The sequence below is a fragment of the Sinocyclocheilus anshuiensis genome, unplaced genomic scaffold (genome assembly GCF_001515605.1).
Source record: "Sinocyclocheilus anshuiensis isolate Anshui unplaced genomic scaffold, SAMN03320099.WGS_v1.1 scaffold13, whole genome shotgun sequence".
Taxonomy (NCBI): Eukaryota; Metazoa; Chordata; class Actinopteri; order Cypriniformes; family Cyprinidae; genus Sinocyclocheilus; species Sinocyclocheilus anshuiensis.
Window position 1 is genome coordinate 257139 of NW_015538026.1, and position 23030 is coordinate 280168.

The window sequence follows — 23030 nt, forward strand, 5'->3', positions numbered from 1 at the left end:
AAGTTTACAGCTATCAGAAATTAGTAGGATGTGTAGAGGCCCCTGCTTTGAATGGCATTAGCACATCTGCGGCCACAGGACATTACTGGTTTCTCAGACTGCGCTCGTGTGATCTTGGTCCACTCTTCTTCCAGTCTCTTCCATAGTTCGGTAACTGTAATGCGTTTCTTAGCCATAACTTTGACACCAAGGATTTTCCAGAGATTTTCAGTTGGGTTTAGATCAGGACTCTGGGCTGCCCATTTCATTATACACACACTTACAGTCTTCTCTGCAAGATATATTTAGTGCACAACCTGGTGGCGTGTGCCAACCTGTGCCAGTTCAGCAAGCTGAGACATGGTTCTTCATGACACCCTACTGTCAGGATGCTGGGCTTTCCTGACACAGTGTCCCAACCAGGCACGACACGATAATATTCCAGCTACAATTTTTCAGGCTACACTGAAAATGAAAATGCTGTGCAAAATGCTTTTGTTTTTGCAAAGCACCTCAGAGCTGAACAGTGTGAAATAAAGAACACATACATTCATATTTTGATACTTCTCCATGCAACACTTTTTATGGCTTTCCTTGTGAAAATTAAGGAATTTGTCATAATTTCCAGTGTTTCCGAATTTACACAGTCAGTCTTTCCATTGTTTGTGTTTTGTACAATTTGTACAAAATCTATGAACCTCATTGCATTATATATATATATATATATATATTGCTTTGAACGACTTCAGCATATCTGCGGCCACAGGATATCACTGGTTTCTCAGACTGCGCTCGTGTGATCTTGGTCCACTCTTCTTCCAGTCTCTTCCATAGTTCGGTAACTGTAATGCGTTTCTTAGCCATCACTTTGACACCAAGGATTTTCCAGAGATTTTCAGTTGGGTTTAGATCAGGACTCTAGGCTGGCCATTTCATCTTTTTTTTGTTCTTACAGGACATTGCAGGGAAGGTACTGCATGTTGCTGAAGGAGGTTCTGATACACATTTGCATTCACCCTGCCATGTAGCTGTATAAGCAGCCCAACTCCTGCTGCAGAAAACATCCCCCAAACCATGACACTTCCTCCTCCACCTTTTACTGACTTCTTTATGCACTCAGGCTTTAATCTTTCTCCAGTTTGACGCTGAACATAATGTTTCCCAACGGACCCAAATAAATTAAACTTGCTCTCATCACAAAGTGAACTTTGGACCAGTTCTCCTCTCTCCACACAACATGCTCCTCAGCAAAGGTGAGTCTAGCCTTTTGATTCTTTTTGCTGATGAGAGGCTTCGTCACTGCACAGTGCGCTTTCAGTCCAACTTCTCTTCAACATGCCGAGACAGATCCATACCCTGTTCAGTGCTGAACTGGTGAGAGATTCCAGCTGCAGTGTTGAACCGATTCGCCATTGAGATTCTCCGCATTATCCTGTCTTCTCATGCATTTGTCTTATGTGGATGACCAGCCTTTTGGTGGACTTTAATTAATTAGTGTCATTGTAAAGCTGCAATATTCTAGAAATCACAGATTTGGAATGACCAGCTTCTCTTGCAATGGCTGAAATGGTCACCCCATTGGCCTTCATCTGGACAACCTCCTGTTGTAGGGATTCAGTCACCTTAGAGCGGCTCGCAATCTTACAATGTGATTATTTTAAAGGGGGGTGATTCTTTTCTATACCCACAATGCCACAGAGACAACAGGAATGTTTGGAGCTTCGGCCAGTGTCATCCAGCCTGAATCCGTCTCCACCCCACAGCAGAGCCACTGGCTTTGTTAGGATCAGGTATGAAGTTTGAGTTATGTTCAGGGTTGGGCTTAAAGATTTTGGGACTACCATTCAGGGGATCTAAATGGAAATAATTCAGTCTTACACTCTTGAAATTATTGTTTGTTTATCTATGTATACACTGCCACTCCTATTGCATCTCAAGACCAAGATGAGTGACTTGAGTGCATTAAGAGAGTAACACTCAAGTTCCGTGAGTTCTCTCTGGAGCTAGGCCACTTTCCCAGAGTGCCACTTAAAAACTGACAGCAATGCTCGCTTATAAATGTGGGAAACTTTTTTGGAAAGGGTATGTGGATAAATGAATTCTATAAACCAGAAGATGATAGAGGTAGAAGATGATTTTTCTTATGTGGCTTGACCCCTGAATGTCTATGGGAATGAGATCCACTTCCGAAATACACAGAAATCTTCACACAGCCCTGAATCTCCAATCATCCATGAAGTTCTCCACTTCCAGTGACACTTGAGTGTTTGTTTATTCAGTATTTTTGATAATTGATTATGCATATGCAGGACTCTCTGCTACATTTAACATATTTTCCAAATAAATCCATTCTACAGATTTATTTAGCAGATTTGGCTTCAAATTCGGCACATAAATTGAAAGGCAAAAAGTTTACTTGTTGATAAGCCAACAAATTTGTAGATCAGCTTCTCAAGTATTTTCAAAATTAAAGTTACTGTACCTCCTAGAATTACGTTGATCTTTTAGCCAAGCTTTGTGCTGTTGATGGCAATAGATATGAAGACATTATATAGTTCACATCAAAAATAATTGACCGATTATACTGGAGGATTTGCATGGGCGCATTGTGCAATAATGAGGGTATTTTTTGAACACGTCTATCTGATTTGTAGTGATACAACTGTGTTGTTCAAACTTATCTTTGTTGTTGGATCAAAGCCTTGCAAATGAATACAAATTGGTTTCTCTCTCATATATGACCATCCAAGTTTCTTGTGCAAAGTGTTTGTTGGCAGATGCATTTATAATGGGGTCATGTAGAGTTTTGCATTTCGTCTACAATCAACATTTCCTTCCCTGGAGAAACTCGGAGGAATTCCTCACCAATGAGACACTTTAGCTTATGTCCTTTCCTGTAAAAAAGGTCTGTTTTTTCCCCCATGCTTGCCTCCCATGTCCAAGTAATGATCTTGGCCTTTAAAAAAAAAATCCAGAGCAGAGTGGCACAGAGGAACCGATTTAACAACATTATTAAAAGTTGGATCTGTGAAGATTCTCATGATACTCTTTACCCTTTTCCCTGTAGTCTGGCATTCAGCCTGCAGAGTTTTTGGCTTGCAGCCACAAATTAAACGCGTTAATTAAAATAATGTTTGAAAACTTGAAGGTGGACTTTATAAGGAGACACTGTCCACTTGTATAAAAATATATTGGAAAAATTATTAGCTCAGTGTTGCAGTTTGGCTGAGCACAATGACAAAATTTGATAGAATCAAACTGTAAAAATGGCACATAGTGGGACAAGCATATTCATAGTTCTTCACAGTGGAAAAAAAAGTCTAGGCAGTATAGTTTGTAAAAATAGCATATGGTTGTGACGGAGTACATCAGTGTTCAGCCAGGCCTACATGCTCACGATACATGGATGCGTGTGAACAATAATGTGATCTGATCCCTCTCCCTTGTTATATGTCAGATTAAAATAGAGCTATGCAGTGAAATATTTTTGGTGCAGCATAACAGTTAAGATTTAAATAAAAGTCAGCTTGATCCAGAAACTAGACAGTTCATCCAAAAATGAAAATTGTCATCATTTACTCACTCTCAAGTTGTTCCAAACCTGTATGAGTTTCTTTCTTCTGTTGAACCAACATTCTTCAAAATATCTTCTTTTGTGTTCAACAGATGAAAGAAATTCATACAGGTTTGGAACAACATGAGGGTGTGATGACAAAATTTTCATTTTTAAGTGAACTATTCCTTTAAATAGTTCTGAATACATCACTGCATCCTAGAGCATAGAACCTAAAGGAATAGCTCAATACGAGTCAAAGGGATAGCTCACTCAAAAATGTAAATTCTGTCATCATTTACTCACCCTCATGTCCTTCCAAACCATGTCGTATGACTCTTTCACAAAAGAAGATATTTTAGACAGCATGTCAACACTGAACTCATTGACAGAGACAAAAAAAGCACAGAGATATTTTTCAAAATAGTCATGCAGATTTGGAATGACATGAGGGTGAGTAAATTATGACAGAATTTGCATTTTTCAGTGAACTACCCTTTTAAATTGTATTTAACCTGAAACATTCCTTTAACTGGGTTGCTACAAGTGCACCTTAAGTCATTTTTGATTAAAAGAGCTTCCTAAATGACTAAGCAATGAAAACATATTTGCTTATGGAAACTTTGTGCATTTAGGTCATGACCTGAATATTTTGATTTCCTAAAAAAGTCTTTGGCCAGAGAGGGTTATGAAATCAGTGAGGTGGAGCAGCGGCAGCTTTTGGAAAGAAGCTGTCAGGGCCGACTCGCAGTCGCAGCAGGAGTTTAGACGAGGCTCAAACTAGAGATGTCCAAAAGAAATATACAGACGTGGATAGTTTGCTGTACTTTTTATACAGTCTGTGTTTATTTTCTGAGCAGACTGAACTGAACTGCTGACGCAGCTCCTAATATGCCAGTCTCGTCCAGATGTATTTTTTTAATGAGATGTCCTTGTTCACAGAGGCAGCAACTGCTGTCCACCTGCCTCCAGGCATTGGCTCTGATTACTGTATTATTAGATGTATTTCAGTGAAATCATGATGCTCCGTTGGACATTATAAGCAGAGTTTTGCTATAACATACACAAGAAGTTTTCAGATGTGTGTCACTTAAGGGATAAAATCCAGTTTTCCACTGCACTTTAATTGAGGGGTCTGGCGTCTTATTCCTCCCCACAGCATTGCATAATGTTTTTTTACAGGCAACAGAGGGGCTGTTATTAAACGGGACATTTTCCCCAACTTATTGTTCAGCATGTTCCACAGCTTATCTTTGTGTATTAGGCAAGAGATTGGTACAACCACAGAGTCTCTCCGCAAATCTGTCTTGAGAATTCTGGACTCAAGTGCTCTTCTTCTCTACTTCTCTGGGACACTAATGAGTTATAATGACCCACTAAATTAAACGCAACCTCTCAAACAAGTCTTGAGATAATCAGATTTGTGAAAATAGTATGTGTTGTTCAGTATTTCCGTGTATGTCCATGTGCAAAAGACTATAAATTAATGTAATTAATTGGGAAAAATATACAAAATTCCATATTTTTCCATTAAACACGTTATAAAAACTAGGCTGTAACAGTTTTTTTCTCCCCTTCTTGCTTTAAACCTGATCTGTCTGTTGTTGGCACCATCATGTAGTTAGGTTTGGCAAACATGAAATGTTTGCAATTGGGACATTATGAGTGGAAAATCTGACTGCTTTTGTCCTCCTTAAATTATGCCATTGTGATTTGATTAAATTTGATTTTGACTCGTGGCAAACACTTAATAATAAACCATTAAATATTAATTTATTCTTAAACAATACATATCTAATACATTATCATTAAAAATATAAAATACATTATAATACATTTATTTGATATTTATTTATTATTGTTACTTATTATTATTGTAAATTAACCTTTTGTTATAAAACTTTATTAATTCTAAGGTTTTTTCTAAGCAAAATCAAACATTGATCACTTTGTGTCAGTTCCTTGGCAGCACTTCTTCACTCAAATGACATCACTCCCCATCACTTCTTTCAGGGGTGAGTGCTTCAGATTGGGCAAAAGTCACAACTGGTCCAGCCAGCTGGAAAACAATACTAGAAGCAGAACTCCCCAAAAACACGTAAAAAGATATGCGTCACCTAATAATTGATAGACATTCAGAGATACACATCGAATGTATTATGGGGAGATTTTACCATTTAGATATTTATTTATTACTGTTGTTTAATAAATAATAAATAAACATCAAACACATTTATAATAATAATAAAAAAGTTTTTGATATTTATTATAAAATATAAATTAATACAATATAAAAATAATATACCGTTAATAATAGAAAAACATAATAAATTAATAATAAACCATTAAATATTAATTTATTCTTAAACAATACATATCTAATACATTATCATTAAAAATATAAAATACATTATAATACATTTATTTGATATTTATTTATTATTGTTACTTATTATTATTGTAAATTAACCTTTTGTTATAAAACTTTATTAATTCTAAGGTTTTTTCTAAGCAAAATCAAACATTGATCACTTTGTGTCAGTTCCTTGGCAGCACTTCTTCACTCAAATGACATCACTCCCCATCACTTCTTTCAGGGGTGAGTGCTTCAGATTGTTTGTACAGTGTAAAGGTCAAGGTCTGACCTGACGTCCACAGGCTGTCAGGTGCCTCACTGAATAAAGCGAGCTGCCCTCCCTTGCCAAAAGATAGTGGATTTTGTGGATGAAGCCTGTTGGACGGGGATGAGAGAGCACGCTGAGAATAGATCCGTGGCCCCAGTGTGCAGCGAGTGGTCTGGAATCCCAGGCTGCCCCTGTGGATCGGGCCAGGGAGATTCTGTACGACTGGAGGATCACCCACACAGCTGCCAGAACCACACACACACACACACACACACACTAGTACACTTCGCCACCTAGTTAGAGCCCTGAGGAGCACACCTAACACACATGTGCAGGCACACACCTTGAGAGCATATGTGGCATCTCACCCGTTCACATGTGATCTCATATACGTCTGTTCACATTTAGTGTCTGAATGACTAAATGTTATTTAGGTTGGACCTTCAGTTTCCTTTTAAACATGTATACAAGAGTTTAATCAAGTCTTTATTTAATACATGATCTAAAACCTTTTCCACGTACTTTGCTCTGACCTTCCTGTCACCGGCCCGTTCTATTTCTGTTTATCCAGTGTGTAACGCTGGACAGGCGTTTGGACGAGAGCACAGTAATACCTCTGAGATCAAAGTGGTTTGTGGTATGACGCTAACATGGAGTAATTTATAGATTCGGTCTGTGTCAGTACCGCCGTTCCGCACTTGCTCAAAATCACGCACTTGCTCTCGTACTCTCAGAGGGCAACGATGTCAGCACGTCCTCATAACCTCAGATTTATGTTTAATGTCAACTCGCTTCTCCTCATTCCCTGGCCCGACCTTCGCACTATTATTGTGTGATGTATGTAATTATGTTTATGTCATTTAAAGCTGAACATTGATGGAAAAACTAGATATTTGGTGTAAATGGACGGGTTTAATTGGTGATGTGTCTTTGGGGAAATCAGTGGCTGAATGTGATAGAGACGGGGAAAAGACACTTAGTACACTGGAGCACAGCGCACTCAGACAGCTGAAGCCGTCTCTCATCTCTACACCTGCTCTGTTCTCTCTTGTGTCCTCCCTCAGAGAGAAAGAAAAAGAGAGAGATGGAAACCACCAGCACCTGCTGTGTGAAAAATATGACAGATAAAGAAACCTGGGTTGAAAACAAATATATATATATAATTTAAAATAAAATAAAAAATAAAACCTAACCCTAACGCATAAAATAAAATAAGCATTATATATATATATATATATATGTATATCTGCATTTTATAATTAATTTCTTAATTAAAAATATAAAATAGCATTATTTAATATATATTCATTATTATACATATATAATGTCTATATTTTTCATTCATTCATGAAGTAATATTTAATTCAATTTATAAGAAAACATTTTGTCCTAGGCTTTGACAACAAGAAGGGCTTGAACTGAAAGGTCTGCAGGATAGGATGAACCTTTTTCACAAACTCTTATGATATGTTTCAATGGTCATCAGAATCTTTTTTTTTTTTTGACATTCTTCTCTCTTCTGACTGCCATTATTAATCTCTGTCTATATTTTCCTCTTTTTGAAAGTCATGAAAACACTATTGTAGAGTTCTTATTTTGCTATTTGTGCAAATGGGAGTGCAAAAAATATATTTGACGTAGACTCCCATTCACCACTATAGACACTTACGGCTTACCCAACTGTGACGACTTCCACTTCTGTGAAACCCAGACATGTGGATGGATAATTTCACAATTAAAGCACCCATACATGAACTACCTCTGATACTTTTAGAAAAGATTTTGTTGATGTTAACTGCTTTGACCTGATATTTTCTCTCTATCGTTCAGAGTTACTGGAGACAAAAACCATACGACCGTTCAGTTTCTCCTTCAACACCAGTGACTACCGAATCCTGCATATGGACCAAGACCAAGGCCGGCTCTACCTGGGCAGCCGGGAATATCTGGTCTCTCTAGACATGCAAAATGTCAATAAAGAGCCCCTTATTGTAAGATGTTATGGAATTATTTTATTCTCCATTTTCTCTTATTGTAAGAAATCAATAAAAAGGTTGTGAATTTAGAGTTAATTTAAGTGTTCATTTGCTGTAATTGAACCATTTCAATTGTATGTAGTTTAGTGGTATGTTTGCTACTTTTTTAGTGATTATGTTATAGTATTTTAAATAAGGTTTGTGTGCTTTCAGATTCACTGGCCAGCAACAGCACAAAGAAAAGGGGAGTGTAAATTAACTGGCAAAGGTGGACAGGTACGCTTTTACAGTCTGTTTTGATTAATCATTTTAACAAAGAAATAGACACTGCTAAAATCTCTCGTTTTTCTTCTGATTTGTGTGTGTTCTCAGGGAGAGTGTGCTAACTTTGTGCGTCTGATTGAGCCGTGGAACAGGACTCACCTGTACACCTGCGGCACAGGAGCTTATAAACCCATCTGCACCTTCATCAACAGAGGCTGGAGAGCTGAGGTACACACATGATGTTTACAGTACAGCAGTCTTAATCTTGTGAATGACAATGATTTTTGTATTTCATCAGCAATAACAAAGATTACCAATATAAAAAAAATTATGATCGCTGGAGAGCTGAGGTACACACATGATGTTTACAGTACAGCAGTCTTAATCTTGTGAATGACAATGATTTTTGTATTTCATCAGCAATAACAAAGATTACCAATATAAAAAAAATTATGATCAACAAAATGTTATTTTATTTTTATTTTTTATGTTTGGTGCATGTTTGATGTTGGTGCATGTTGGTGCAATAATTTGATTAAAATTTGATCTTTTACGATTTTACACATATAAAAAACATTAGCTCTGCAGTACATTCACTTTCTTAACTTATAAGTTGTGTGTGATTGTGTGTAGGAATACCTTTTCCGGCTGGTTCCTGGTTATGTGGACTCTGGAAAAGGAAAGTCTCCTTACGATCCCCACCAGGAGAACGCAGCAGTTCTGATCAGTGAGACCTCTCTCCCCTGCTCTTTTGTATCTCTCATAACAAAAGCATGTAGTCAAGCTCCAAAAAGCACAAATGAGATTTTAAAGCCATTACTCCAGTCTTCAGTGTCACATGATCCTTCATAAATCATTCTAATATCTAATTTGCTGCTGCTCAAGACACATTTTTTAATTATTATCAATGTTAAAACAGTTGTGCTGCTTAATGTTTTTGTGGAAACTGTGATATTTTTTTTCAGGAATCTTTCATTAATAGAAAGTCCAACAGAACAACATTACTTTGAAATACAAAAATCTTTTGTAACAATATAAATGTCTTAACTGTCTTTTTAAAATCAATTGTATGCATCCTTGCTAAATAAAAGTATTAATTTCTTTCAAAGAAATAACCATAGAGACCCCAAACCTTTGAACAGTAGTATATTTTACTCCATAGAGCAAAACTTGTGCAATTGTTTGAATCTATAAATTCAAAGGTGTTGGTACCTGACTTAGAAATGGAAATTTGCTTAAGAAATGTTTATGAAGTTATTTTTGAAAATGCTTAACCAGTGACCTTGATCGACTGGAGTCGTGGAAATTCCTTGGTCAGAAGTGTGGGAACTATTCTGTTAAGCACTTCTAGTTGTATGAGGGTCTTCTAGCAGTATAAATGGGCCAGTAGTATAAATTTAGCCAGTCTTCATCCATCATGATTTGTCTCTCTCTCTCTCCACATTACTCTCATTCTACCCTCTTCAGATGGGAACCTGTATGCTGGGGTACATGTGGACTTTATGGGTACAGATCCAGCCATCTTCAGAACCTTGGGAGACCGTCCAGCTGTCAGAACAGAACAGTATGACTCCCGATGGCTGAATGGTATGATATGAGCAGAGGGGTACAGTGATTAAAATTAAAAGATGGACCGGTGACAAATATTTTCCCTTTTATCTCTTTACAAATCCCTTTATCTCTCCATCAGAGCCTGTGTTTATAAAAATCCAGAAGATTCCAGACAGTGCAGAGAAGAATGATGATAAGCTTTACTTCTTCTTTCGGGAGAAGAGTTTAGATGCTTCTGGGGGCAGCGCTCCGAGCGTCCTCGCGAGAGTAGGCCGAGTCTGTCTGGTGAGAAAATCATGATGTTAGACACAAGACTTGACTCCTTAAGTCACACTCTGACTTAATAATCTACTTTTAATCATGATGATTTTTGTCATGTAACTCATTATGCAAATCAGATGAACCCAAGGTTTGTTTAAAGTCTAATCTCTTTTTTTCTGTTTGTGTGCTTTCCCTTTAGAATGACGATGGAGGTCAAAGGTCATTGGTGAATAAGTGGACGACGTTCCTTAAAGCACGACTGGTCTGTTCTGTGATTGGTGCAGATGGTGTTGAGACTTACTTTGATGAACTGAGTATGGCATATGTTATTCTCCCCCCCATGATCATAACATGTTCTAAATCAGCTCTCTGTCTGTCTCTGATGCCTGATGTCTGTTTGTTTTGTAGGGGATGTTTTCATCCAGAGGACCCATGATGAACGGAACCCCATCGTGTATGCTGTGTTCTCCACTGCTGGGTGAGATAATCTCATGCAAACATCTAAAACCTCAAATGTTTGGCATCAGTAAGATTTTTTTTTTTTAAGATATTAAGATTTTTTTTCAACAGGGAAACATTTAATTAAACAAAAGTGTTTTATCACATAAATGGTAATAAAAGACTTTTTTTCTGAAACAAAATAAAAAAAAAACTTCCTAATCTTCCTGAAATGTTTTGAACATAATTTAAATATAGATTAAAAGGCATAGTTGAACCCAAAAAGCCTCTGTGTTGAGTGTAACATCTCTATTCCTTCAGATCAGTGTTTATATCGATGGTTATTTGTTAAATGAGTTATGATGCCGATGCTGTTTCTCTCTTTTCCTTTCCAGCTCTGTGTTTAAAGGCTCTGCCGTGTGTGTGTACTCAATGGCAGACATCAGAAATGTCTTTAATGGACCCTTCTCTCACAAACATGGTCACAACTACCAGTGGACACCTTATACTGGCAAAATTCCTTACCCTCGCCCGGGGACTGTGAGTATTGCTTATGAAATCCAGTTTTGTACTGTATCTTATTATTGTCTTTGTTGCTATCTCATTCTATTTTGATCTTTCTGCTCAATTTTATTGTTTAGTGTCCTGGAGGAACCTTCACCCCTGATCTCCACACCACGAAAGCCTTCTCTGACGAGGCTGTAAACTTCGTACGTGCCCATCCGCTGATGTATCAGCCTATATATCCGATACACAAGCGCCCTCTGGTGGTCAGGACTGGCGTTGACTACCGTTTCACAACTATTGCTGTGGACCTGGTGGATGCTGTGGATGGAAGATACGAGGTGCTCTTCCTGGGCACAGGTTAGACATTTCTGATTATGTCAGATACTTTCTGTTTAGTTACATGCAGGATGAGTTCTTCCTGAAGTTGCACGAGAAGGTGCAGCATTGCAACATGAACCACCTAATTTGTAAAACTTTTCAAACATGGGCAAATCTAATCTACCCATGATTCACCTTGAACTTTAGATCGTGGAACAGTCCAGAAGGTGATTGTCTTACCAAAAGACATCAGCACAACAGAAGAGCTCATTTTGGAAGAGGTTGAGGTTTTTAAGGTACAAAAATACAGAATATTGCTGACTTTTTGCTGTTGGGTAGGAATGACCTTAAAATGCCCTAATGCATGATTTTGAATGTTGTAAATTTGTCCTTCTAATTTTTCCAGACTCCTGCTGCTGTCAAAACTCTGAAGATTTCTTCTAAAAGGGTAAATATAGTTGTAGTAAAATCAGCATTATTTTAGTGTCATTGATATACAGGTAAATCTAAAAAAAATTGAATATCATGAAAAAGGTCAATATTTTTTGTCACTCATTTCAGAAAGTGAAACCCATATATTATATAGATTCATTACACATAGAGTGAAATATTTCAAGCCTTTATTTCTTGAAATTTTGATGATTATGGCTTACAGATAATGAAAACCCAAAATTCAGTGTCTCAGAAAATTAGAATATTACATAAGATCAATAAAAAAGGATATTTTAAACAGAAATGTCAGGCTTCTGAAAAGTATGTTCATTTCTATGCACTCAATACTTGGTTGGGCCTCCTTTTGCATGAACTACTGCATCAATGCGGCGTGGCATGGAGGCAATCAGCCTGTGGCACTGCTTGATGCGCTGACGCCAGCCTCAGTCCACTCCTTGTGAAGCTCCCCCAAATTCTTGAATGGATTTTGCCTGACAATCCTCTCAAGGCTGCGGTTATCCCTTTTGCCGGTGCATCTTTTCCTACCACACTTTTTCCTTCTACTCAACTTTCTATGAATATGCTTGGATACAGCACTCTGTGAACAACCAGCTTCTTTAGCAATGAACTTTTGTGGCTTACCCTACCCTACCCTTCTTCTGGACATCTGTCAAGTCAGCAGTCTTCCCCATGATTGTGTAGCCTACTGACCCAGACCATTTAAAGGCTCAGGAAACCTTTGCAGGTGTTTTGAGGTAATTAGCAGATTAGGGTGTGACACCATGACTTTTCAATATTGAACTTTTTCACAATATTCTAATTTTCTGAGACACTGAATTTTGGGTTTTCATTATCTGTAAGCCATAATCATCAAAATTTCAAGAAATAAAGGCTTGAAATATTTCACTCTATGTGTAATAAATCTATATAATATATGGGTTTCACTTTCTGAAATGAGTGACAAAAAATATTGACCTTTTTCATGATATTCAAATTTTTTTAGATGTACCTAATTATATATTATAGTTTTGTTCATTTTTAATGAGATTTTATTGTTATATTTTCTATTTTCATTTTAATTAGTTTAAGTTTGAGTAATTTTGCTGTAAATTTTTGTCCTTTTTATTAGTTCTTAATATGTCTTTTAATTTATATACATGCTTTTTTTTAATGGTTTAGTAAGTTTTGTAGTTAATATGATAATAACCCTGCATAAAACACAATTTTGTTTAATATCCGAGCTATGACACTGATACAAATCAGTGAAAAATCTGTGTAGTTTCTAAACTTTTTCTCTTTCTCTTTTGCGGTTTATAGCAACAGTTGTACGTGTCTTCAGAAAGGGGTCTTACCCAGGTGTCCCTGCACAGGTGTGCCGTTTATGGCAAGGCCTGTTCGGACTGCTGCCTGGCCCGCGACCCCTACTGTGCCTGGGATGGGGAACACTGCTCTGCTTTCACCCCGGCTACCAAAAGGTCAGCCCACATTCATTTACCCCAATGGGTGGTCCATGGTCCAAATTATGTGCAAATGGATCTCTAGACTTCATTAACTGCCCATTTTAATTGCTGATAACATGGTCAATCCATTTACAATGCATATTGTTTTTCATCAGATCTGCTGAAGAGAAACAGAATAGAAAATAAACAGTATGATTAGCAGCAATAGTTGATTTCACAGTTAAAATAACCAATAAGCTTTTAACCATGAAATCGATGTGAATAAATTCTTAGGAGAAGCAGAAGGCAAGATATCAAACACGGAGATCCTCTACGGCAATGCAGAGGATTCAACGCAAAAGGTTTGTAAACAGCCTCTCATATGATACTGAATAATGATGCAGGAGATCTTCAGAAACTTGAATGTGGCCGTTCTCTGACCCTCTCAGTAGAGAAGCGTCTGAGGGAGACAGTGCAGTTTGGGGTTGAGGGGACCAGCACGTTCCTGGAGTGCCAGCCAAGATCCCCGCAGGCCACTGTCAAATGGCTCTACCAGAAGGACGGCAAGCGAAAAGCAGTAAGATACTCACGTTACTATTATCAGGCTTTCTGCCATCATTCAAATTTACAGTAAAAAAGGCAGCTGTGGTTGCAAGAATTTAATCATAAAAAATATGGTAGCAAAATTTTTGGTTTCGCAGATTTAACTTAAATTTACAGGAAAAAAATCATGAATTAATATAATGTTAATATACCAATGTACTGAAGTACTGAAGTCTGGTTTGTACCTTTATAACACACAGACAACCAATGAGAAAGACAGACGCATTACAATTTTTACCATTAAAATTAGAATTTTATTACGGTACACCTTCATGTCATTATGAACTTGTATGACTTTCTTTCTTCAGAGGATGTTTTGAAAAATGTCTCAGGGTTTTTTGTTTTTTTGTCATTTTAATGAAACCCAGTGGGGTCCAGTGTTGTTTTGAACTCCTATTGACTTTCATTGTATGGACAAAAGCAGTTGAAACATGCTTCAAAATTCATCTTTTATATTTTGTATCATTAATTAAGGCATAAATGACTCCTTTTCCTTTTCAGCTCAGTCGAGACAAAGATGTCTTGAAGACCGGTCATGGCATCCTGCTGAAATCTCTCACCCAATCAGATGCCGGCCTTTACCACTGCCTGGCAACCGAGAACAACTTCAAACACACCGTGGCACGCATCTCCCTACGGATCCTGGACCGGGAAATAGTAGAGGCGCTGACTGAGTCAGATGTCCCGATAGAACCAGAGCACCGCCGCCACCATTCCCATCACCACCCTCCACCGCCGCCCCCTCCCCCTCAATCCCACCCACCTGCTCTCCAGCTCCACCCACAGCCTGAGGTGCGTCTCATCAACCAGTACTGCCAGTCCTACAGGCAGCAGATACAAAGCCAGCCACACAAAGCCAAACGAAACAACCGCAGGCACACGGGAGAACAGGAAGAGGAGGAGCTATAAGAGCAGTGAGTGAAACAGCACCTGAGACCCTGTTGACCATGTCCCGTCCATGTGCCCCATCATTATGTACTTCCTCTAGGCAAACTCGGTCCATTTAATAAAATGATTCATTAGTTTAGACTGATTCAGTTGATTCATTCGATGTGTCAGACTGAGTCTGAACTAGATTGATTTTCATTTTGAGGTACAGTTTGATGCACTTAGCTCCCCTAACTAATCTAAATCTGGCTGTGATGTGCTCACTTCCATAGCTAGCATTAAACCACTCAGTTTTCTATTATTATAATTCCTTAAAACATCCTGCCACACCAGCAAAACTACTGCTGTTTTATGTAAAACATAAGCTATTCCATTTTAATATTCAGTACACCAATGACTGCAGTGTAAATATTATCAGAAACATTTGAAAACATGTGCGTTGTAGAGGTTTTAAAAGGTGTTTTGGGCAAAATTTAAAGATCGCTGATTCAGTCAGTCATCTCTAAACCCCCAGATCATGAAATACAGTAGTCAAGATGGTTGGATTTATGTTTCTGCAAGGCTACAATTATAGCACAATATATCTTACCATCATTTTGACCACCAAAGTTTTTGTCTTTTCTTGGCATTTGCAGCTTTTTATAGAGTTTTCTGTAGTTAAAAGTCCTTTGAAGAACAGGTCAATTTGTATGGACAACTAGGAGTGGCACTTAAAATTAAAATGAATATATAGTAATATAATCATTTAAACATTAAAATGAAAATAAATAGTTTTATACTTGAAAAAATGAAATGATACATTGATAACTTTTTTTTTATCATTTTATTTTTAAGTGTCACTTCTAGTCCTCCATACATTTGAGCTTTAATTTTAATGTTTTGATCCATGACAGAAATTTGAAAGCCTAGAACTGAAAAGAAACTTCTACCAAAAATGATATTTCAGTATCATTTGCATGTTTAAACATGTTTCAGATAAAACTTTAGATAGATTGGGAATTTAAAATAATTGCAATAACATTATTAGCCATTCGATTAAAAAATTACATTTAAAAAATGATTTACATTTCAAATATGTGGATTGTCAAACAAAATATTTATCTGATACTAAAAATATTATATATTTTGTCTCCTTTTTGTAGTGGAACAAACAGCTCTTTGTAACATGATTGGATCATTGCTCTGGAAATTTAAAGGTTTTATTCAGACAAGACTGTGGACCAAAATGGCATGAGATTTGCAAAAATAAAAATTGTTTGTAGTAATTATGCTTCAGAATCTCTCCCTTGTGATCAATGAAACCAGACATAGCATTAACTGTGATGTGAAAAGCCTTGATACGTACTTCACATTGCAATTTTGATTGTAACCAAAATACAAGTCAGTTATCTTCTTGTTTTGTCTTGTAAAACAAATGATTGTCCCCCAACTACTATGAGCAAATGGATCTTCCCTGATTTGAACTGCTGTATATATAGATACAGTTTTTCAGTCTGGTCTCTTCTATCTTTGACTCTGGACTCTGATGATAGTCGGACCACTAAAAACATTCTCACTTTCAATCCATCAAATCAAAACATTTTGTATTCCACGGTTTGTCTATGGTGATATGTGGCCATGTTTTTTGCTTGTGTATAAACACAGAATCTGTGCTTTGTGTTGTGTGACAATGACACATGTACATAGAAAATGTATGTATTTGACTAATCTCTGTTCAGGATTAAAAACTAACCTCTCTTTCCTCATCCGTCACGTGACCCTCTGTCTTCTCTTCTTCTCTCTTTCTCTCATCCACACCATACAACATATTTATTGTGAGAGTGTACATATTCATGTGAGTTGTGCTCTTTGGTGGTGGGACAGGGCTGGTTTTGATGGAAAATGTCATTGTTTGTATTGTTTATTAACAGGACCAGGACACATGGAGAGATGCTGAGACGGAAGAGGTAGATGTTTTTGGATATATTTAAATCGGTTAACCTGTAGACATATATATTTTAACATTTGAATCATTTAAATTAACCTTGGGATTCTCAAGAAAAAATATGGGCAAAAAATCAGCTCTTTTTATCAGTTGGCATGAAATATTTCATATCTGCAGTGTGTTTTAAGCCAGAAATGTCTACCTCTTCAAGCACTTTCTATGGAATATCACTTGACACCAGACTAAAGGACAAAAGCAAGGGAAAAGTGTTGTGTAATTTTCTTCTGAGAACATTTACTTTGTCTAGCCCACTATTGTCATTTTTTGAAAGGATAAGAGTGTTTCTCTTCATTGTATGTTGGAGGAATATTTATAATGGCTTTGTATAAAAAGCGCTTGATGAAATGCTTTGTAGTTTTAACCCGAGACATGTTATCTGGTCTTGAAGGGTGGAGAACAGATTCTAGAGTCCAAACCACATTTCATTCCTCTCCACAGAGATGTCATTGTGCAGAATGACATCCGACACAGCTTCTCTGAAGAACTTTAATGCCACATAGACTTTCTTTGTCCTGTTGTCTCTTTCCTTTGGTGTTGGTTGTTGAACTAAACAGAAACTTCCTAAATATGGTTGCTTTCTAAATATTTCCTCTTTGTATTTACAGATGTTTGTGTAGGTTCATGTTAATGTGATTGTTTGTGATAAATATTATTTTATTATCATGGTATTCTGGGGTTTGGGAGTCCTAATAGGTGTTTTTTTTAAAGCAATAACAATAAACTGCTGTTTTTGTTTTTATCCACTTATGTATTTATTGTTTTAACTATCGGAAAACTTGACATATCTATCTATATCAAAAGTGTCATCATCAGTACATTTTCATCTGATTATTTTAATACTCTTTTTAAACCTTTTTGATAGTTCCATTCCGATTTGTCCTGTAGTAGGGGGAGGTCCTGTGCAGCCAACAGATACACAGAATATTGTACATGGCTTCAGAAAACTAGATATATCTTGACAAGAAAAACATTACTGGGTCTGTAAAGAAGGCAGATTTGGAATAAGACAGTTGATGAGTCAAAAGCATGTGCACACAGAAGGAAATATCCAACATAAACCTGTGGTTAAGCTTGGCAGTCCTATGTTTGGATGAAATCTAACACCACTCCTGGTTTGGCTCAACTACAGTTCCTTCTTCCTGAATGAACTCGCACTGAGCTACTGCTGAGCTACTGTGAAGTTGAAAGCTGGAGTTGAAAACAGACCAGTCTTTGAAACAAGGCTGAGACACTGCAAAACAGGCTTGAAACCTAGTCATTATCAAAGTTGGGTTTTTATTGCTTTGTTGGATTTACAGCAGATCTTCAGATCATTCAGTGCAACTTTAATCTGGAATAACCTGAAGATTCATGCCAATTGCTAAAATGATTACCACTGAGCATCAGCTTTATCAGCTCATTTTGCTGAATTGGATGACATAAATGTGTGAACCAAGAGCAGAGAGAAGCATTATTCATCCCATTCATCTTCTTCATCTTCATCACCCCCATCATCGTCTTCATCTTCTGAAGAAAGCAAAAACAAAAAGTGTTCATATTTGTTTGTATCAAATGATAGAAAGATACTAAATGCACAAAAATAAAAGTCTGCCATTACAGTTGAAAAAGACAATCGCCTTTTTGATAGCGCGCATATAGGCGTGCAGCAATCTGAAAATAGCCTAGATTTTAATGCACTCTTTTCTGTTTATTGATGTTTTGTCTCGCGTCATATTTTGAGTTTCTTTTTTTTGTGTGCGTCGAAACAACCAACCAAACATATGCCTTGTCCAAATACCCACACTTGTGGTCTTTGCACTTGACCACTTGACTACTTATATGACGTATTTCCTGTATTTGGCCCAAGTGTTCAAGTGAGCATGAAGACCACAAGTTTTTTTTTTTCCATTGAAGATATAACATTCACAGGGGATACAGTCATGAAGACCACAAGTGTGTGTACAACTTTTCATTACCTGATGGGACACACTTACAGTGTTGTAAAAACACTGTAAAACACTCGCAAATTGTTTACAGAGTTTTATTATTATTTTCAATACTTTGCATTTTAAAATCAACTTGTAAATGTCTGTTCAGTAGTCCTATAGTCCCTATAGATGACACAATTTAATAAAGTGATAAAAAGTAGTTGCAAATGTTGTACAAAAATAAATATACTAATCTTTGCAGCAATAAAATGTGTAGCACTTTGTTTTACTACCAAATTATATGTAATATCTTATTATTATTAATATTTAACTTACATTGGAAAGGTTTCCGTGACCTCTCGCGCGATCTTGGCAAAAAGTCTCACGATTTATTTCCAGAACAGGATGCATGATGGGATACACTAACCCTCGAATACGCGCCGGAGCGGTATTCGAGATAGTGTGGGTTTAGTGTGCGTTAAGGGCACTGCGCTTCGGTATTTTTTACCTGCGCACGCGCTCTCAAGTGGCCAAGACCGCAAGTGTGGGTATTTGGACAAGGGGTTCGAATTTAACAGCGCTTGTTTCATTAAATATTCATTAGCTTTGCGCAGTAGCAGAAACGTTGACGTGCTGTGCTCGCGGCATTTGAGAGAAAGTAACGTGTCAGACTTTAAATGAAGAAGAGACCGTTTTATTCTTGCATGGATGGTCCAGGCCAAACTGGAATACACAGGAAAAACTGTAAGTCGAACTGTTGCCCAAGAACGAGAGCAGCCGCTATTTAAACGATTGCCTCGATTGCCTGCTGTGTTTGTCCAATCAATTAAACATAGCAAATATGCAAATAAGAACATTAAGACGCAATTTACGAATGTGAAATATGGAAAAAGATAACCTAGGATCCATGCAGTTAACCCAGATTTATTAAATGGGTTACCTGAGGAATGGATAACTTTACTCCTTTTCTGCATCACCATCATCAGAGCTCCCACAATTCCCCCTGAGGATTCATCTTGAACTGGAGGATTAGGGTCCGGGGATTCAGACACCTGACATAAACAACACATCATAAGTGGTTATACCCAACAAAGCACAGTAAAAATTCACACCAATAATGATATATAGATATATAGAATGATAAATAAAATGATAAATATAACTAGGCCTATGCACGATAATGCAAAAAAATAGTTCTGAAAGTGATTCCAATGGTATTGTTCCTCTGTATTGCTATCGTTATAGCTGTGATGTGGACTTCCCTATTCTCATAGAATTAGAACGATTATTATAACGTTATCGTTAGTGTGCATGGCCCTTATAGAAACGATTGAACAAAATGCATTGCATTTGTGTCTCACGTACATTCTTTAGCACACGTCCACGGCGAATTTCATCCATTAAGGTCCCTCGTCCTCCACCACCAGAGGGAGGAGGAGGTGGAGCTGAGCTGGCAGGGCTACTGGGGAAGTTGCCTGCTGAAGAAGGTGGCGGTGGAGGAGGAGGTGGGGGCGGAGGTGGAGGCGGTGCACCTCCACCCATAGGTGGAGGAAGTGGCTTGTGACTTTGGCTGGGGGGTGGTGGTGGCGGAAGAGTAGATGGCATAGGGGGTGGAGGCACAGAACGGCTTCCAGGTGGTGCAGGTCGCGGTGGACCACGATGCGGGGGTCCAGGGCTGTGTGCAGGTGGTGCAAGACGTCCAGGTGGACCTGGGACTGGGGGAAGCCCGCCACGAGGTGGAGGAGGTGCAGGGGCAGAACGAGGACCTCCTGGGACTGGAGGAAGAGAGCCGGAATGACCCCGAGAAGTATCTGTGAGGGCAACAAACGCCATTAAAGTCAACTGAAAATGAAAAAAAAAAAAAGTACTGGAATTTGGTTCTATTAATTGGTTGTTAATTGAATGAATCTGAATGTGAATTTTCAGTTGATTATGAGAAAGGGGTGGTGTTTATGCAAACTAAATGATTGGAGAAGTCCGTCATACGTCAGCAGAGAAGTCTGTCCTTTTCATTAGGAAGATCAAGTTATGATATTTTGATAAAAAATTATGAGATCAAAATTTAAAATAAATAAATAAAATATGCATGGATTAATCATTTACAATAACATCAATAAGATGCATTTAGAAAATAGATCTGAATTTCCACGTCATGCTGACATTAAGGATCTTAGCAAGGTGAAATTATCCAAATCAAACATCCAAATATTCCACACAGAATTTATTACATTTACATTTTTGAATGAGCTCACCCTGTTTCCTCATTTCCTCTTTTACTGCATCCAGGCCTCCAGATTGCTCGATGAAGTCATAGATGATCTTAGATGTTTCTTTGTCTGCCAGCTCGGCATCACTGATACCAGCACTGTTGAACAGTTTCTTCAGGTCAGGGTCAAGATTGTTGGCCTAGAGGGGCCAAAGTCAGTGTTCATATATACTATTTAACTTGGAATTAGAATAAGCATTGAGTATCAGTTTATGTGACTAAATCTTTATGATCTTTTAGATCTTTATGCATTTTTAAGGGAAAACGACATTTCTTACATCAAAACCAGAGTTTGGATCCCACCCAATATGAGTGATATGTCTGAAGAGGAATGAGAGGCACAATCAGCATCACATCAAACAAATGAAACAAAACACAAGGTGAGTGTCGTATGGTAAAATACTCTTACTTAAATCCACTAGGAGCTCCGATATCTGCCTTAGTGAGTTTTGGGCCTTTCTTCTTTCCCTTTTTGTCCTTTTTGCTTATGCAAAGTGAGGCTGGTGCAGGGGTTGGCACTGGGGTGGAGCGGTACCTTGATGCCACAATATCTGGGTTCTGGATGTCCACTGTGGCCATTACACTTGGCTGTGAAACTGGACCTGGTTATTGGACATATAGGTTAAATACTTGCATTTATCAACGCATTAGACCATGTGATCACTGCAGGATAAATTAAAGGGACATTTCACCCAAAAAAGAAGTTTTCTTTCTTCTGCTGAACACAAAAAAATGGTATTTTGAAGAACAAATATTGTCTAAAACAACATTGGACACAAATGATTTTGATTACACGAAAAAAACACTGGGACATTTTTCAAAATATCTTCTTTTGATTTCCACAGAAGAAAGAAAGTCATACAGGTTTGGAACAACATGAGTGTGAGTAAATGATGACAGAATTTACATTTCTGCATGAAGTGTTTAAAACGTTTTAAAAGTGACTCACCATTTGTTGGAGGGGTTTGTTGTAGTGCCAAGTTTTCTATTAATCAAAATAAAACCAACTTTAAAATGCTAATTTAACAATTAGTACTAAGTGTATGTTTAAACTTGTGGACACATACCTTCAGACGGAGCATGCTGTCTTTTTTCTAAATATGTATATATAAAAAAGGCACAAAAAGATACTGATGAAATATGAGTATTTATGGGTAATGATTCAATCATATAAAATTAGAATGACAGTAACTGACCCTGGCGGTTTGATCTCTGATTAATCTTCTCTACAGTGATGTTTCTGAAAATTTCAGCTTCTGTCTCACTGGCAAAGTTCAAACCTACTTGACAGTCCTGAGACACAAGTGCAATCAAATATATTAGATCTCTCAGATTGTGAGATTTTAATTTTACAGTGAAAACTTGACACAATCTGACAAAGTCTTAATGTAAAGTAAAAACTTAAAGTAGACATTTCTTATAAATAATGTAGCTTAATTCAAGCAGTTATTTAGATGTGTCGGACAGCGTTGAGTTTTGGCTTGAATTGAGATTTCTAAAGGGCCTGTACCCACATCAGCTGCAAAACTGTGGAAGAACCTCATTGGACAGGAATATGCCATCTGATTATACAGCTCCTGCTCCCAAACCATTTTCCCTTCCTGAAAATAAATAAAATAAAAACACACAAATATTATTAAAGTCTAAATGGTGCTACCACAGTGTGACTTAATGAACTGAGTTGAGTTGAGCTTCTGTGACTCAGAACTCAAAGCAGAAGTGTATCTTTATTTAATTTCAGCCTGCTTGGCCACAGGTCAAGTTTAGTCATGCTAACAAGAGTCAGTATAAGGCAATTTATCATCCTGGGCTATTATATAATCTCAGAGAACATCCCTACCTGCAAAGATGCTAGATGCATAAACATTCTGCATAACAATTCTGATTAAGTAAAGAGCAGGTTTGTTAAAGGGGTCATATGATGTTGCTAAAAAGAACATTATTTTGTGTATTTGGTGTAATGAAATGTGTTTATGCGGTTTAAGGTTCAAAAAACACATTATTTTCCACATACTGTACATTATTGTTTCTCCTCTATGC

At 37.5% G+C, this 23030-nt stretch overlaps 2 protein-coding genes across 4 annotated transcripts in view; one reads left to right on the forward strand and one right to left on the reverse strand.

Moving 5' to 3' along the window:
• Nucleotides 1–15536, forward strand: part of LOC107678691 (semaphorin-3F-like) — a 33224-nt gene extending 17688 nt beyond the window's left edge. The window contains exons 3-18 of one of the 2 annotated variants that reach the window (XM_016474062.1): nt 7987–8147; nt 8346–8408; nt 8505–8624; nt 9030–9123; nt 9864–9983; nt 10087–10232; nt 10408–10522; nt 10617–10686; nt 11042–11186; nt 11288–11510; nt 11679–11767; nt 11878–11919; nt 13221–13378; nt 13637–13704; nt 13792–13919; nt 14447–15536. In XM_016474062.1, the coding sequence (XP_016329548.1) occupies nt 7987–8147; nt 8346–8408; nt 8505–8624; nt 9030–9123; nt 9864–9983; nt 10087–10232; nt 10408–10522; nt 10617–10686; nt 11042–11186; nt 11288–11510; nt 11679–11767; nt 11878–11919; nt 13221–13378; nt 13637–13704; nt 13792–13919; nt 14447–14854 (2150 nt within the window). In that variant the 3' untranslated portion in view covers nt 14855–15536. The remainder of the gene's footprint in view (nt 1–7986; nt 8148–8345; nt 8409–8504; nt 8625–9029; nt 9124–9863; nt 9984–10086; nt 10233–10407; nt 10523–10616; nt 10687–11041; nt 11187–11287; nt 11511–11678; nt 11768–11877; nt 11920–13220; nt 13379–13636; nt 13705–13791; nt 13920–14446) is intronic. The other variant, XM_016474070.1, reaches the window with a different exon arrangement.
• A 2008-nt stretch (nt 15537–17544) lies between these two features.
• LOC107678704 (wiskott-Aldrich syndrome protein homolog) overlaps nt 17545–23030 on the reverse strand; it is a 7351-nt gene continuing 1865 nt past the window's right edge. The window contains exons 3-13 of one of the 2 annotated variants that reach the window (XR_001632959.1): nt 22505–22591; nt 22187–22283; nt 22058–22084; nt 21940–21975; nt 21400–21592; nt 21269–21311; nt 20977–21130; nt 20090–20535; nt 19665–19776; nt 17981–18323; nt 17545–17926 (exon numbers count right to left, since the gene is read on the reverse strand). Coding sequence is in view for 1 of the 2 variants with exons in the window: in XM_016474078.1 (XP_016329564.1) it covers nt 18268–18323; nt 19665–19776; nt 20090–20535; nt 20977–21130; nt 21269–21311; nt 21400–21592; nt 21940–21975; nt 22058–22084; nt 22187–22283; nt 22505–22591 (1251 nt within the window). In the remaining variant the exon portion in view is untranslated. Of the gene's footprint in view, nt 18324–19664; nt 19777–20089; nt 20536–20976; nt 21131–21268; nt 21312–21399; nt 21593–21939; nt 21976–22057; nt 22085–22186; nt 22284–22504; nt 22592–23030 lie in introns of both variants that reach the window. The other variant, XM_016474078.1, reaches the window with a different exon arrangement.